At 45.6% G+C, this 17,141-nt stretch overlaps 1 protein-coding gene across 1 annotated transcript in view; it reads left to right on the top strand.

Annotated features, from left to right (window-relative positions):
• LOC130873113 (inhibitor of carbonic anhydrase) overlaps positions 1 to 16,048 on the top strand; it is a 38,974-nt gene extending 22,926 nt beyond the window's left edge. Inside the window, exons 12-17 of the mRNA XM_057767672.1 lie at positions 3,914 to 4,069; positions 7,182 to 7,323; positions 12,549 to 12,613; positions 12,945 to 13,129; positions 14,913 to 15,099; positions 15,911 to 16,048. Coding sequence (XP_057623655.1) covers positions 3,914 to 4,069; positions 7,182 to 7,323; positions 12,549 to 12,613; positions 12,945 to 13,129; positions 14,913 to 15,099; positions 15,911 to 15,945 — 770 coding nt within the window. The 3' untranslated portion in view covers positions 15,946 to 16,048. The remainder of the gene's footprint in view (positions 1 to 3,913; positions 4,070 to 7,181; positions 7,324 to 12,548; positions 12,614 to 12,944; positions 13,130 to 14,912; positions 15,100 to 15,910) is intronic.
• The last annotated feature ends 1,093 nt before the right edge of the window (positions 16,049 to 17,141 follow it).

Raw genomic sequence — 17,141 nt, 5'->3', positions numbered from 1 at the left:
AGAGGACCCAGGTTTGAGGACTCAAGATTGATGCCCAGTGCTCACATCAGGTGACTCACAAACATCTGTAATTCCAGTTTCCTCTTTGGAGCCCTCTTCTGGCCTCTGCTGGTACCTTCAGAAATCTGTACCCATAGATTCATGCAGGTACACATGCACACACATAATTTTATATATATATATATATATATATATATATATAAAACCAAACTTATTAGAGTTGAAAAAAGAAGCCCAGGTTATTGCTGACATACAAAACTGTCTCAAGGCAGTCATAATGATTGATGTCTGCAGGGCACCCCATGGTTGAAAAGACTTCTGTTAGCACGGCTCCTGTTTATTCTCCTCAGCAATCTGGTAGAATGGACATCATTGCTCCATGGGATCTAGATAAGGACACGAAGGCCCAAGGACTAGGTGGTTTCCCAGGGGCACACAGCCAGAAGTGGCTGTAGCTGAGCTTCCTGACACAGCACTGTGTTCCTGTCATGTGCCCATCCTTGCATGAAGATCAGCACTGGGGCAGGAGCCATCTGGGCACTTCTAGGAACAGGTGAGGCCTCATGTGAGAAGGAGATTCGCAGGGTTGCTGAAGAAGAGGAGGAAAATGGGAACTACCCTGTAGTTAGCTGGAACTTATTGATGAGGGAGTTAACCTGATCTTTAAAATGAACCAGCCTGTCTTAGAGTTTCTATTGCTGGGATGAGACACCATGACTAAACAGCAAACTGGAGAGGAAAGGGTTTATTCAGCTTATGCTTCCACATCACAGTTCATCACCAAAGGAAGTCAGGATAGACACTCAAACAAGGCAGGATCCTGGAGGCTGGAACTCATGATGAGACCCACGAAGGGGGTGCTGCTCACTGGCTTGCTCCTTATGGCTTGCTCAGCCTGCTTTCTTATAGAACCCAGGACTTCCAGCCCAGGCATGGAGCTATCTACAATGGACTGGGTCCTCCCAAATTGTGGTTTGAAGGAAAATGATCCCCAAAGGGACTGGCACTATTGGGAGGTGTGGCTTGTTGGAGTGGGTGTGGCCTTGTCGGAGGAAGTGTGGCACTGTAGAAGCAGGTTTTGAGGTCTCATATATGCTCAAGCCATACCCAGTGAGACAGACCACTTCCTCTTGCCTGTGAGTCAAGATGTAAGAACTCTTAGCTCCTTCTCTAGCACCATGTCTGTCTGCATGCTGTCTTGCTTCCCACCATGACGATAATGAACTAAACCTCTGAACTGTAAGCGAGTCACTGCAATTAAATGTTTTCTTTTATATGAATTACAATGTTCATGGTGTCTCCTCACAGCAATAGAAAACCTAAGACACTGGCTAAGAAAATGCTTTAGGGCTGGTGAGATGGGTCAGTGGTTAAGAGCACTGACTGCTCCTCCAGAGGACCCGGGTTCAATTCCCGGCACCCACATGGCAGCTCACAGCCATCTGTAAGTCCAGTTCCAGAGAATCTGACATTGTAATACCAATATGCATGAAATAAAGTTAAATAAAGGTTTTTTTTTAAAATACTTTAGAGCCGAATCTCATGAAGGCATCTTCTCAATTGAGTTTTCCTCTTTTCAGATGACTCTAGTTTGTGTATCAAGTTGACATAAGGCTAACCAGGACAGACACCCAGGAGATAAGTTCTCCTGCCTGGCCTCTCTACATAGGCCGAAGGAGCTTATATCTCCCCTGAAGAGTCCAGTCTTGAAAGTTGCAGGTGGAGCATGGTGGTCCTTGGGTGTGTTTTCTGGACCAGCATCATCAGCATCACCTGGGAATCTGTTGGAAATGAAACTTATTGGGTTCTTTCTATTGAGTCAAACACTCCCTGGCTGGGGCTGGAAGTTTGTTTTGTTAGATTTAATGATAATGTTGGATTTAATGATAAGGTTTAAAAGTTCACTGAGACACAGAGCTTCAGGGTGAACACCAGATTCTTACTTAGGCTCAGCAGAGATCTGGGGAGCTGAGGGATTGGCCCAGCATAGCACATTCAGCCTCAGGTGGGCTTTGTCCCTGTTGAGCACCAGGTCACAGAAGCCCCTGGGCCAGGCTTCACAAAGGTCACCAGAGTGCAAAGTTGAAGTGTCATGTCCCTGCTCAGCTACAGCAGCCCACCCTAATCTCCTTGTAAGACAGGACCCCAAAGCTCTCCCCTTTCTAGACTCATGGCTAAGAAGTCTTCTCTGCATTGTTTCCTCATTCCCAAAGTCAAGGACTGGCCACTGTCAGCCGAGTATGCTAGTCTGATCATTTATGGTTAGAAACAACACACCTGTTTCAAGAGCAGTTGGGATTCCTAGGAGCTTCAGTCATATGCAAATGTAGGTCACCAAGGATGTTTAGAAGACAGTTCAGACAAATGTCGGCTATGGTAGAAAAGGTTCGATCAGAACATGTGTGGAGAAGGCTTTGTATTGAACCAAATACATCAGTTATTTTCCTTGTTGCCATGGCAAAAGCATCCAACAGGAGGAAGGGTTTATTTTAGTTTACAGTGCTAGGGGATACAATCCATCATAGTGCTGAAAGCAAGGTGGTGGGCGTGAGAGGCTGCCTGGTTATATTGTATCAGTAGTCGGAAAGCAGGGAGAAATGAATGTCAGGGCTTGGCAGCTTTTTCCTTTTTATGGAAATGGTACCTGCTTCCCAACCTCAATTAACCCAGTCATCCCTCATTACATGCCCAGAGCTTTATCTCCAAGGTGGTTCTAGATCCTGTCAAGTCAACCATCAAATGATCACACCAACTCTCTGTTTTTCTCTTATCTTTCTGTATCTACTATCTCTCTTGTCTTTTTCCCTACTGTCTCACTTGTCTCTCTGCTTCTGTCTTTCCTGTCTCTCTGTCTCCCTTTCTTGTCATTCTCTGTCTTTTCTATCTCTTTCTGTCTGTTTCTATGTGTGTCTGTCTGTCTGTTCTCTCTCTCTCTCTCTCTCTCTCTCTCTCTCTCTCTCTCTCTCACACACACACTCACACACACACACACACACACACAGAATCAAAGATAGACAATAGTATTTAATGTTGTAAATATAAAAACCTTAGACCCAAAGACAGTACTAGTGTTTTAGTACTAGTAGATAGTATTTAGCTGCTTGTATAACAGCCCAGTCAGAGGCTAGCTGCCCACTCGGTAGAATCTGCTTTACCATGAGAGTCTAGCACTGCCTCTACCACCAGCACCACTGCTGGGAACCTACAGATTCACCCATTCTTCCCTCACAACAGGAGGCTCAGTACACACGATGAGTTTTGGCTGTCATGTCACTAAACAGAAATGTAGGCACCTGAAGTCACTTAAGAAATAGCGAGTGAGACAAGTCTTCCATTTGCCGTGTTGAGCCCCAACTTCCCACATTTGAACACATGAAGGTAGGGCAGGGTGTGTGTGTAACAGAGGTGGTGGTGAATCACATTGCTTTCTAATTCTAAAGAGTATAATTCTATCTAATCTTACCAATTCCTTCTTCAGATCAGACTCACAAATGAACACAATTTGGTGGCATATTCTTTGGATAGAAATAACTGGTGGATTATTGCTAGTCCCATGGATCGGGAAGGAGGCAAGAATTCTCGCTCCCACTAGGGAGCTGTAGCATTATCTTATAAGTGAAGGCAGGACAATAAGAAAAGGGGTGCTGAAGGAGAAGCAGAGCCCCCCTCAGGCCACTTCCACCCCTCCATTCTCACACATCCTAAGGCTACACTTGGAGGCAAACGTTGGCTATGCACTTTCCACATACCAGCCGAGGGATGGAACAGAACAGAAAATGGAGAAACCAAGTTCCTATTCTCCATCACACAGAGAAGCCATTCAGTGTTGTGGGGAAGGGGGCGTGTCAGATCCTGCTTTTGTCTGTTCTCCTCCAAACAGTAAGAGCTTGTCTCTTGGTGTCTCCACCGCAAGGTTACTATGTTGTGGCTGTGGTTAAGAAATCAGATGTTGGCATCACCTGGAACTCTCTTCGAGGCAAGAAGTCCTGCCACACAGCAGTTGGCACTTCTGCTGGCTGGACCGTCCCCTTGGGTTTAATATACAACCAAACGGGGTCCTGCAAATTTGGTAAGTGTGTTCTCAAGGGGAAGTGGTGTCTTCCTTGAGCTTGTACCTGAGTTGGGGGAAATTCAGTTCAGTGGATGGCAAGGAATGTCCTAAGTAGGTATTTGGGCCAAGGGCTTGACAGACAGAAGGTGAGCCCTACCTTTCCCTTTCTTTACAGCCACCTGCCCTCAGGGCTATAGACTCACATCAAAACAAGCATGTGTGGAGAAAGGGGAGGAGTGAAAAGGCCCCAACTTGGTTTTTCTCCAGCTCCTACAAGAGCCCATTCTTTCTAATCTGGTTAAGAAAGAGTTGAGTTGCAAAAGGCAGTTCTTTCCCTGGTCTCTAAGCATTCACATCCAAGTGCGGCTCAATCGTCATGGGATGCAAAACTGGGTTCTTGATGTGCACTGGATAAAATGATGGATGCTACTTCTATGGGTCTAAAGGGTAACAACTCCTAAACACAGATTTCTCCTTGACCTACAAATGCACGCACGCACGCACGTGCACACACACACGCACACACGCACACATGCACACATGCACACACGGTTTCATGAAGTTCCACTTGGCCTCAAACTCATCACGTAGCTGAGGCTGACCTTGAACTCCCCATCCTCCTGCCTCCCAAGAGCTGGGATCACAGGCATGTATCACCACATCCAGCTCAAACATTTGTTTAGTGAACTGTCTATTGCTGTATCTCTTTAGAATCTCAAAGGCGTATTAAACTCATCCTGTCTGAAACTGAGTTCTTTTGTCCTACTCTGGTAATGTCCCAGAACTGCCTAGCACAGTGGAGGACTCCGGAGTCCTCCTTGCCCAGCAATGTCAGTTTCTCTTCCTCCCACCCGTCTCTCATTACTTGACCCTCGTCTCTCCTGGCCCACTTCAGCAGCCTGCCACCTGAGCTGCGCATCAGCCCTTGATCCCATCCTCCTCTCGGTCAGTTAGACTTCTGCAGAGTGTGGATTAGACTGTGTGCCAATGCGTTGAGCCCAGCATTGTGTAAATCACTTCAGAGCCTCCTCATTTCTCTAGGGAGAAAGGACAGTAGCCACACAATAAGATCCCCTGGGGTCTTGACCAAAGCAAGCCCCTACCCCACTCCCCTCTCTTGTTGGTCTACTTGAATAGCCTCCACTAAGATTTTTGTGCTATGTATGGACTCAGCTTCTCCACAGCCTTTTCAGGGCCCACTCCCTTGTCTGTAGGCTTCTACTCACCCCTCATCTCTTGTCTTGACTCCCAGGTCTATTGAGGGTCCTTCTGTCTCCAGCTTCATAGAGTCATAATCCTTCTTCCTAGAGCAAGAGGGGATATGCAGATCCATGGGTGTGGTTGCTTGAGTTCTGACAGGTACCCATAGGTATTAGGGTGTAAGAAGGAGGGGCCCATGCTCAGTGTCCTCAGTGTAGTTCCCTGGAACCCAGTGCTAGGCTTGGAAGCCATGATTTCTTATTCCCTTCCTGACTTGAAGTCACAATGACAAACTTCGTAAGGAAAGACCAAGACAGCAGAGATCAGAAAACACGGGTGTAAGTTAAACAAGCCTCCCCATTTCCACTCTGTTAGGTCTAATTATCTATCTGTCCCTCATCACCCCTGCCCTGTGTGGGGACAGGGGCAGACTTCTATGAGCTCACAGTCTGGTCCATCTCCAGCCAGTCCCTTTACATTGTCTGTCTACAATCTTTTCTTTTATTCTATAATGTTCTTGTTCTTTTTTTAAAAAAAATTAGTTTTCTTTAATCCCAGCACTTGAGAGGCAGAGGCAGGTAGATCTTTGAGTTCAAGGCCAGCCTGGTCTACAAGAGCTAGCTCCAGGACAGGCTCCAAAGCTACAGAGATACCCTGTCTTGAAAAAAAATTAGTTTTGCATGTATGATGTATGCATGTATTCATGTGGGTGTGGATATGTATGTGTGCACATATGTATGGATGTTTTGCATGAATGATATATATGTGTTCATCAGGGTGTGGATATGTGTGCGTATGTGTGCACACGTGTATGATGCTAGAGGAGGATGTTGGATAACTTCTTCCATTGATCTCAACACTACCATTTTTGTTTGAGTTCCTCTGTGTAGCCCTGGTGGTCCTGGAACTTGCTATGTAGACTACGTAGACAAATTCAGAGCTCCAACTGTCTCTGCCTCTTAAGTGCTGGCATTAAAGGCTTCTTGTTGTCAGAGGCTGCTTATTCATTCCTGGCCACCCAGACCCGAAATAACCACACAGAAATTGTATTAACTAAAACACTGCTTGGGCAGTTAACTTAAGCATATTGTTATCTAGCTCTTACATCTTAAATTGACCAATTTCTATTATTTTATATTTTACCATGAGGCTTGTGGTTTACCAGTACCAGAGTGAAGGCATTTTTCTTCTCTGGTGGTTACTTGACTTCTCCCTGATTCTGTCTACTCTTTCTCTCTATCTTTCCAGGCTGGCTATATTCTTTATTAACAAATGGCAATAAAATATATTTATAGCACACAGAAAGGAATTCCACATCACCTCCCCCTTTCGTCTAAATAAAAAGGAAGGTTTTAACTTTAACATAGTAAGATTACACACAACAAAAGTTACCAAGCAGTAATTATAGTTACAATATTTATCTCTATCTTTTATCATAACTAAGGAAAACTATAATTATAACTATCTATTCTTCAATTCTACCAAAGACTCCAGAAGGATATAATTTTACGTAAGTAAACAAGAAGTCCTTTGTAAGCAAATTCCAAAACTCTAGAATTGACAGAGACATCTTGCTGCCTGGAAAGCCACCCAAAGTTCTTTTTTGTTTGTTTGTTTTGTTTGTTTTTTTCGAGACAGGGTTTCTCTGTGGCTTTGGAGCCTGTCCTGGAACTAGCTCTGTAGACCAGGCTGGTCTCGAACTCATAGAGATCTGCCTGCCTCTGCCTCCCGAGTGCTGGGATTAAAGGCATGTGCCACCATCGCCAGGCTCCACCCAAAGTTCTTATGTAACACTGGGGCACCCATCTTCAGCCTACAGGCCCATAGTATCTGGCAGACTTTTCCAGCTTGTGTTATGGACAGTGTTGGGGACAAGCCCTGGGGCTTTCCCGTGATCGCTGAAGAGCTGTCTGGCTGTCCTTCTTCACAGATGAGTTCTTCAGTCGCAGCTGTGCCCCAGGGTCTAAGCCAGGCTCCAGTCTCTGTGCTCTGTGTGTTGGTGGCGACAACCCAGCCCACATGTGTGCTGCCAACAGCCATGAGGGATACCATGGCTCTAGCGGAGCTCTCAGGTTAGTATCTGTGCTCTTTTTTCTCTTGGCATTGCCCCATCGGCCCCCTCATCCCCCTATCCTTTTCATCATTCCAGTCCTTGGGTGTCAGTTTAAAAGGAGCTGGATCTGGAGAACAGAGTTACTGCAATTCCAGTTGTTTTATGGTCTGATATTCAGCCAGGTTCTGTTGTAGGAGGTTGCTATTTTGTTCCCCGACTGCCCAGCAGCTTAGCTCCAAAATTGTATTAATTAGCTCCACACAGAATTGTATTAATTAAATCACTGCTTGTCCCATTAGCTCTAACTTCTTATTGGCTAACTCTTAAATCTTAACCCATTTCTAGTAATCTGTGTATTGTCCTGAGGCTGTGACTTACCTGGTAAAGTTCCGGCATCTGTCTCTGGTGGGGCTACATGGCTTCTCACTGACTCTGCCTCCTTTCTCCCAGCATTCAGTTTAGATCTCCCCTTCCCACCTAGCTCTATCCTGCCCTATCAACAGGCCAAGGCAGTTTCTTTATTCACCAATGGTATTCACAGCATACAGAGGGGAATCCCACATCAAGGTTAAGAGAATAATCCTTTGGCCCAGCTGCCTGAGGGCACTTCAGGGACCTGGGCAGGGCAGGATTGGGGGTGCAGAGTCTACTTTCCCTCCTTTCTTCTGTGTGACTGTGGATGAGCCATGGGCTCTGTTAGAGTTCAGCTGTCAGTCTCAGGAGAGACCCAGACACCTGCTTCCTACATTCAGTTGCTTGAATATCTTTTATAATAGATCTGTCTAGGCTCCTCCATCCATTTAAGAAAACAGAGACATACCAGGTGCTGTTTTAGGTAGCGCCATCTTGTCTACCGCATGCCCCAGTGGAGGAGCAGGACAGTAAGCACACAAGCAAGCAGAATTCTTCTCAACTGCATATACAGTAGAGGGACCAGGGGAGACATTGTTAGGGAGCTTTCCATCCTTGTAACAAAATGCCTGAGACTCTCATCTTGTAAGGAAAAAAAGTTCATTTTGTCTCATGGTCTTAGAGCTTCTAGTCTGTGATCAAGTAGAATCAGCATGGTCCAACCATTCCTTTCAAAGGCATGCCCCAGTGACCTCAGGATTTCTCACAAGGCCCCAGCTCCTCTTGGTTTCACCTCTAAAACCATCTCCTCAGAACCCTGATATTTTTAAAATTTGAGCTTAAACTTTATTTTAATTTTGATGTGTGTATGCGTGTCCATATCTCTGTGTGTGTCTGTGTCTATTTCTGTGTGACTGTGTCTATATGTCTGTGTGAATATGATCATATATATACAGATGCCTAAAGATGCCAGAAGAGGGCATCAGAGACCTTGGAGTTGGAGATATGGGTGATTGTCACCTGCCCCACATGCGTGTTGGGAATTGAACTCTGGTTCTCTGGAAGAGCAGTACGTGCTCTTAACCACTGAACCTTCTCCCCAGCTCCTGGATCCAAGCCTTGTCATGTACTTTGGATGATGGTCAAGATCCTCACACAGTAGGGATTGATGTGGCAGTGACCAGGGCAGGGGACAGCTTTAGAAAAGGTACGTGGGGAAGGCATTTGAGAGCAGAGGGACCAGAAAAGCAGAGAACTAAATGAGAGGAACTCAGCCTGAGAGAATCTGTAGCAAGAGTCATCCAGAAGTAAGCCAACAAGACTTATGAGGGCATGGGTGGCACTAACCACACCAGAGTGAGGACAGCAATAGAGGTTTGCAGACTGGAGTGTGGAGAAGGAGGGCTCTGGGTTTTGACCTGCTGGGTCAGCATCTAGTGGCTATGCCCGTTGAACCCTGTAAACCTGGCTGAGCAGGCAGACTGAGTTCTAAGCATGATGAGCCAAGCTAGATGTGTTCTGATGGCAGGGTGGTGGTGGTGCTGGTCGAGTAAATGCTGTGTAGGTGGCGTGTGGTGGTCTAGAAAATGCTCCCGTCCCTATGTACTCCAGGAGAGTTTGCCCTCCAAACTGTTCCCTCTCTTATCAGTCATGCACTAGTGACGACAATATCTGCTGAATGTTAAATCCAGGCCAAACTAGCTTGAAATGTTTTATATCATAAGGTATATTGTATTAGGTTTGACCCAACATCAATACTTTTTCAAAGAAAAATTTGATTATCTATCTGTGTGTGTGTATGAGAAAGAGAGAGAGAGAGAGAGAGAGAGAGAGAGAGAGAGAGAGAGACTTGTACACGATAGTGTACATGTGAAGATGAAGACAACTTGAGGTAGTTGGCTTTCTCTTTCTACTATGTGGGCTCCAGAGATCAAACTCAGATTGCCAAGTTTGGTGGCATGAGTCTTTTTTTCCAAAATAAGACAGAACCTTACTATGGAGCTCTGACTGGCCTGAAAATTATCAGGAGCACACAGAGAACCATCTTAGCTCCAAATATCTCATTCACTATTGCCATCTCACTCCCCCAGCCTCATTCATCCTGGTACACTCCAATTCTGGGAGTACTTCCTGTTCTCACGCCTGCAGCCACATCCTGTTTTCCTACAGTCCACCCACACACATTTAATGACCAGTCATGGTCATTGTCATTCTGCCCTCAGTGTCTGTCCCTCCTTCTGGCTAAACTATGAGATTGGTGGACTGAGGCCTCCAGCTGTCTGGCTTGTTTTTCAAGCAATGATGACCAAATTCAAAAGATGCATGCTTCTGAGTTCCTACTGCTTCCTAGGAGACAAAGCAATTAGAAGAGGAAGCCCACAAAGCCTCAGTACTGGATCATCTTCACGGTAGCATCTGCCAGCATCGGTACCCTTGGATGCTGTCTCCCAGCCTTCATTCTGGACACTTGTCCTCTCCTGGCAGAGCCCAGTCCTGCACCCATAGAGAGAGCCTCTCCTGCCCATCTTAAGGGCATCATCCTATCAATTCTCTTTCTCCTTCATTAGCACATTCTCTCTTCCTAAGTACTGTGCCCATAACCAATGAACCATCAGGGTTCCACACTTTCTTGTTTACTAGGTCATTCCCACCAGCTTGTAAACATGCTGTTATTTTTTCCATCAAACAAAAGATGAATTCAAGCAACCATGTCTTCTTCACTCTTTGCAACAAAAAATACTTGAAATTAAATATCCTTGCTCACTCTGTTTTCTCTCCTTTCAATTTCTTCAGAACCCAGTTTAAGAATCTGTTCAGGGACTGGGGAAGATGGTTCAGCTGGCAAACCACTACCTTGGGTTTGATTCCCAGCACCCATATGGCAGCTTACAAACTTGCGTAATGCCAGTTCCTGGAGGAACTGACACCCTTTTCTGGTCTCCATGGGCACTGCATGCATGCTGTGTACAGCGTTTTATGCAGGCAAAACACTCATACAAATAAAATAAATAAAATAACAAAAACCAGAGAGGGCATTTAAATGGTAATGAAACAGTTCTGAAATCAAAGAAAGATTAAAATTATATGAGAATAAGTATAACTGAGATCATAGGTGGGGCTGGAATCATCAGAGTACCTGGTGAGGACCTGTGCCCCTGGGAGACATAGCTTCCTCCGGCTAAACAGTATAAAGAGGAAACAGTTGGCAGGTCTTACAGAAGAGCACGGGGAGAAAGCCACCACATGATTCCTGTATTTTCTCTGGGTAGCAGGAGGCACAGTGTATGCATTCTGGGAGGAATTGGAAAGGCGTAGATTAGTGGGAGGTGAGAAAACCACAAAGTGAGTGAGTGGCGGTCTGACAATGTGGTTCTCAGAGTGACCATGACTCAGACTTGGGGGTGTGTGGGGGGGCTTGGGAAAGCAGATTTCACGTCACCATGTCCACACTCTCCCATTCACCCATCAGGCTAGTAGGGCTCAGGCACCTGCACCAAGTTTTCAGGATGCTGATGCTCAGGTACTTGCACTGAGTTTTCAGGATGCTGATGCTCAGGTACCTGCACTGGTTTCCAGGATCTGATGCTTAGGTACCTGCACTGGTTTCCAGGATGCTGATGTTCAGGTACCTGCACTGGTTTCCAGGATGCTGATGCTCAGGTACCTGCACTGGTGTCCAGGGTGCTGATGCTCAGGTACCTGCACTGGGTTTCCAACATGCTGGTATGATGCTGATGAGCCTTAGCCTCTGGCTCTGAGGACCACTGATCAGGAGTAGAGATTAGAGACCAGGATTGTACCTCTGAGATTAAAAAGCAGGCGGTCTTGCTCGGTCTGCCTTGTCCTGAGGTGCCTACTGATCTAAGTCAGGTGACCATTCCCATTCAAGAATGGAATTCTGTAGGAAGAGCCCACAAAGAAAAGAAGTAAGGTGGGGGTTCCCATGAGTCTGAATGGGCACAACTGACCCCAGTTATAGATAGAGTCACCCAAATTCAAGAGAGAAAGAAGCCTGGGGAGGAACTGGTGATAGTTTCTCACAGTGCTGACAAATTCCAAAGAGAACATTTTCAAGGAGTTTTCGCCCATGGTTTCCATCCATGGTCACCTTCTTCCATTGCACAGGCCTGAAGTGATGCAGAGCATCATGATGGAAGAGTGGAGGGAACAAATGACTCCCTCAGAATGGCCAGGAGGAAGCTAATGTGGGACAGGATGGGAGAGACAAGATACACCCTTCACAGGCGTGACCCCCGACCTCCTAAAGTTCCCACCAGCTGACACCAATTAGTGACTCAGCCTTCACCACACAAGCCTGGGGGTAACATTTCATATTCAAATCCTAACAGTGTCCCTGGTAATCAATCACTAGACATTTCCATCAAGCTGATATCACAGAATTAATTTTCTGACTTTTTTTGTATACACACACACACACACACACACACACACACACACACACACCTGAATACGGGTGCACATTTCCCCATGGGATTAAGGATCAGTCCTGTCTAGAGATGTATGTCACTGTTATCAGTTGAGTGACACATGAGTGCAATGTGACTCCTTCACAGCTATGGTTCCACACTGATTGTAGCGTCTTGTGGTGCTGTCTCTCCCTACATGTCTCTGTTAATGGGAGAACACAAGCACCCCATTTGGGGAAAGTGGTGAGAATTTAAAACAAGGACCTGAATGGTGTTTTTTACAAATTCAAGTCATTGAGCAGTTCTATCTTCCCTTTGCTTTTGTCATCTGCCACCCGAGGGTCCTGCAGGGGCTAGAGTTGCTTGTGTGGGAGTTGGGGAACCTGAAGAAGGGGTGTGACTCCCCCTTGGCAGCTCCCTTTCACTTCTGTTGATGCTCTTTGCTGACCTTGTCCTTGTTGCGCAGGTGTCTGGTTGAGAAGGGGGACGTGGCCTTCATGAAGCACCCCACAGTTCTACAGAACACTGATGGTAGGTGCCTGCACTGGGCTTTCCTTCTGTGGAGTCTTCCTGGCAAGGTGGCTCCCCAAGACACAACTGGGGAAGTTTAATAGCTAAACCTAGCAGGCCCCAGTGAATGGGTCCTAGCATTTTAATCTCACATTTTAACTTTCTTCCAATCTGTTCAGGCTCGGTGAGGCTAATTATCATCCTGGCCTTGACCCCAGATGAAAAAACACACAAAGCCATGGGCTGTGTGAGCATGTCTGACTCTCTGATGGACAGACATTCTTTTGATATTCCAGATCAAAGTTCTGGACCAAAGCTGTAAGCTGTGGCTGACCCATCTTTTTCTCCCTAGGGAAGAACCCTGAGTCTTGGGCTAAGGGCCTGAAACAGAAAGACTTTGAGCTGCTGTGTCTTGATGGCACCAGGAAGCCTGTGACTGAGGCTCAGAGCTGCCACCTAGCCAGAGTGCCAAACCATGCTGTGTTCTCCAGGGAAGATAAGGTCGACTTTGCTCGCAGAATACTCTTCAACCAACAGGTATGGGCACCAGTGCCTACTTCCTATGACTTAGTGCTAGTTCCCAGAGCTGTGCTGACACCATGCACCCATACCCAGCCCAGCTCATACTCTTTCTCCATGAGGAGAGAGCCCTGGGCATCCTCGTCCTGCCTCTGCTTGTAGCTGATGTCCATTTATTCTGTAGCTCTCTAAGGAGCTAAGAGAGCAGCCTGGGATTCATTGCCCTGAGTAAACACACAGAATCTCATAGGCCCCCTCAACTTTCCATGAGAATCAATCCCTTCTCTCTTCGGGTGTAATAAGGGAGCATTGGCTCACTGACTGAGTTAAGCGTAGGTAAAGCGAAACAGTGACTTCCCTAGCTAACTTGTGGGTCAATCTGAATTTGTCTCCATAACCTGGATAGGCTGGGCATCGTCTGAAGTTAAAGAGCCAAACATCTAGACACTTTCTGACCTTACTGGGAAATGACAGGATCTGATCTTTTGGAGTAGGAGAGACCTAACCTAAACAGTCTAAAGGAAAACCCATAGTCTCCTCTGCCTGTTGAGGAGACACTACTTTCTTGGAGGTTCCCCAAAGGAGAAATCCATGTTTTATCATATTTCCCCCCTTCACATCCCTGTTAAAGGACAGTGGCCCGGAATCCCAGTTTGCTACTCATTGCTGGGCTAAGACCAAACTAAAAGCAACTTTGGCACAGAAAGGGTTTATTTGGCTTACGTGTTGTAGTCCATCACTGAGGAAGCCAGGTAGGAACTGGAGGCAGGAACCGAAGTGGAGACCATGAAGGAACACTACTTACTGTCTTGTTCCAGGCTCACATTCAGCTATCTTTCTTGTATTGTCCAAACCTACCTGCTGAGAAATGGTACCACTTGCAGTTAACTGGGCCTTCTTTCTTTTTTTTTTTTTGTTTTTTTTTGTTTTTTTTTTTTTTTCGAGACAGGGTTTCTCTGTGGCTTTGGAGCCTGTCCTGGAACTAGCTCTGTAGACCAGGCTGGTCTTGAACTCACAGAGATTCGCCTGACTCTGCCTCCCGAGTGCTGGGATTAAAGGCATGCGCCACCATCGCCCAGCTAACTGGGCCTTCTTATATCAATTATCAAAGAAAAAAAAATGCCCCATCAATGTGCCTATGGGCCAATCTGACAGAGGCTTTGGTTAACTGAGAAACCCTCTGTCTAGCCGTGTCAGATTGACAACCAAAATTAACCCTCACACCCAGGAAAACCACTAAAGTAAGTATCTTGACTGTGGAATCTGCAGGGAAAAGTCTCCTAGAAGACAAGCTGCCATGTTAGCTACAAAGAAGGTAAACTAAGGCAGGCAGGTAGGATGGAAATATGGAACTGGCTGAGCTCCAGAGAATAGAAGGGGCAAAGCGGCAAGAGTCCATCTCAGGCAGTGGACAGACCTGGGAGGGCGATCCAGACATCTGGAGAAGCACCAGGCACGGACTAGCTAAGCAGTGACGTATGGCCAGCTTTCTAATTACATGCCTTTACATACATCATTGCACATGTGATATTACTGTCTCCATTCACAAATGAGCAGACTGAGGTTGACTCAGCTTAACAAAGAATTCCCCTAAGTTCACATAGCAAGGCAGAGATGAAGACGGGATGCCAACCCACAGACCATGCTTTCTGTTACTACAGTAAGTATTTCCTAAACTGTTGTTGTGTCCTGGGGTTCTCCAAGGGCTGGAGATGAGCAGTGCTGAAGTCTTTGGTCTGCTAGACGGAGCTGACACCTCTCTATTTTCTGGCACCCTCGGTTACTGTCTGTCTCAATTCAGGAGCTCTTTGGAAGAAATGGATTTGAGAAAATGATGTTCCAGATGTTTGGCTCCTCAGCTAAGGACCTGCTGTTCAGTGATGACACAGAATGCTTGTCTAACCTTCAGAACAAGACAACATACGAAACATACCTAGGACCACAGTACCTTACCCTGATGGACAACTTTAGACAGTGCCTGTCCTCTGGTAAGTAGAATGGAAGGACCACCAAGTAGACATAACACAAGGCTCAAAGTCAGTATGTTTATATCAAGAACTCAGATGTGTCAAGTTCTCAGCTGGCATGGACAAGGGCGTGGAGAAGTGGAAACTTTCTCCTGGCCTTGCAGAAGGATTCTGTTACCACTGAGTCGATTTAGCTAGACAAGAGGGAAAGGAACAGTCTATGAAATGCTAAATTGTCTGAAGGAGGCGAGAAGTGTTCCAGAACTTGAGAGCATTTGGTAACGAAGGTCTTCTGATGTGTATTCACACTATTGCTATCAACTGGGGGTTTGGGAAAAGGCACAAGCTGTATACACCACGGGACGGATCGAAGGACTGATGACAGATTGATTTCTGAATGTTTTATATTAAATGCGCAAAATTAATAAAAACAAATACAGCATAGTTAGCACTAAGGAAGTCTTGGTATACGTATTTTAGATGGAATAGCTGTCTAAAAAGAAAGTAACTGGGAAAATAAAATTAAAACAGAGAATATAATTATTGGGCATAAGCCTGAATTTTTATAGCATTATATTGTGTGCTAGAGATACTGAAAGTGGGAAGAAAGGGCAGTACGGTGTTTAAGGATAGACATTAGAATACAGAGTGTCTGTGAGGGTCTTAAATCATCTCAGTTAACCATGACTGACTTTTAGAAGACAGAAGAGTTCCCGACATGTTTTCAAGAACTTTGCTCTTAAAAACACAGGACACTGGAGCAGAGAAGAGTGTGGGAATGATGGGGAATGGTGAGGAATGATGGTCTTTTCTCTTGTGTTTCACTTCACAGAACTGCTGGACGCCTGCACGTTCCACAGACATTAACCCCATTCAGCTGGGGTCTCACAGGATCGGGGGTCCTTATGGATGGTTTTTCTCCATGTAGATGCATGCTGACATCTTTATAAGTCGATGTCATAATTGTAACAAAAGGAATTCAAACGAATAAAAATATCTTCCCAGAAAGCTTCATTGCATGTTCTTAGATTTGGGACAAATAAGACTTTTTATATTAAATTTGAGCTTCTAAGTTTAGTAGCTACTGAAATTTCTATCTTACAAGCTGGTGAGATGGCTCAGTGGGTAAAGGCAGCGACCTGAATTTAATCTCTGGGACCTGCACAGTGGAAGGAAATAGTGGACTCCAACAAGTTGTCCTCTGACCTCCACACAGACATAATGGCACGAGTGTGCCACCATGCACCAACACACACAAATAAAGGAGTGTTAAAAATACACCTTTGGGGCGATGACCAGTGGGTTAGCGTTTACTTTGGAAGCATGAGAACTTGAGTTTGGATCCCCAACATCCATGTGAAAACTAATTGTGTCTTCGTGTGTCTGTAATCTTGACACTGCAAAGAGATAGGTGGAACCCAGGGCTTGTGGTCACCTGGTCTAGCTGAAACAGTGACATTCAGGTTCCTCAAGAGACCCTGTCTCAAAAAGTAAAGGGAAACTTCTCATGTTGCCTGCACATGGAGAGAAAGAGAAGACACTGTTGGAGTTGACAGCCTTTGAAGAGGAAGAAGGGGGACCTGCTTTTTACTCTGTGCCCCCCAACTCCTATATTCACATGTGGCAGCCTCTGCTCAACAGTGTTGTGTTGTGGTTCTCTTTGCCCCATTACCTGTTGCTACTTTTGTGTTGTCTCCATGGTTTGTAAAGAACTCCTGGGGAGGGAGGGTTCATCCCCCTGTTCCTCTGCTACTTTTTGGAAGAAAGGGGATTGGCAGATGTGGTTACAAATCTTTTTTATATGGTTGGACTAATAAAATGACTTGAAAATCCAAAAAAAAAAAAAGTAAAGGGAAGAGTGACAGAAAAAGACACCTGGTGTCAAACTATAACCTCCACATGTTCATACATGGGACTGTGCTTACGTAGAACATGCACGCACATGCACACACACACACACACACACACACTGGGGGGGGAATTTTAATAATAATATACTTTTAAAAGAGCTCTACCTAACTAATTTGACCTATCTCCTCATACTCTGATTCTTTTACACAAGA

The sequence above is a fragment of the Chionomys nivalis genome, chromosome 4 (genome assembly GCF_950005125.1).
Source record: "Chionomys nivalis chromosome 4, mChiNiv1.1, whole genome shotgun sequence".
In the NCBI taxonomy this organism is placed as follows: Eukaryota; Metazoa; Chordata; class Mammalia; order Rodentia; family Cricetidae; genus Chionomys; species Chionomys nivalis.
The sequence above is the reverse complement of the archived record's forward strand: the minus strand, read 5'-3'. Positions and strand labels throughout refer to the sequence as shown.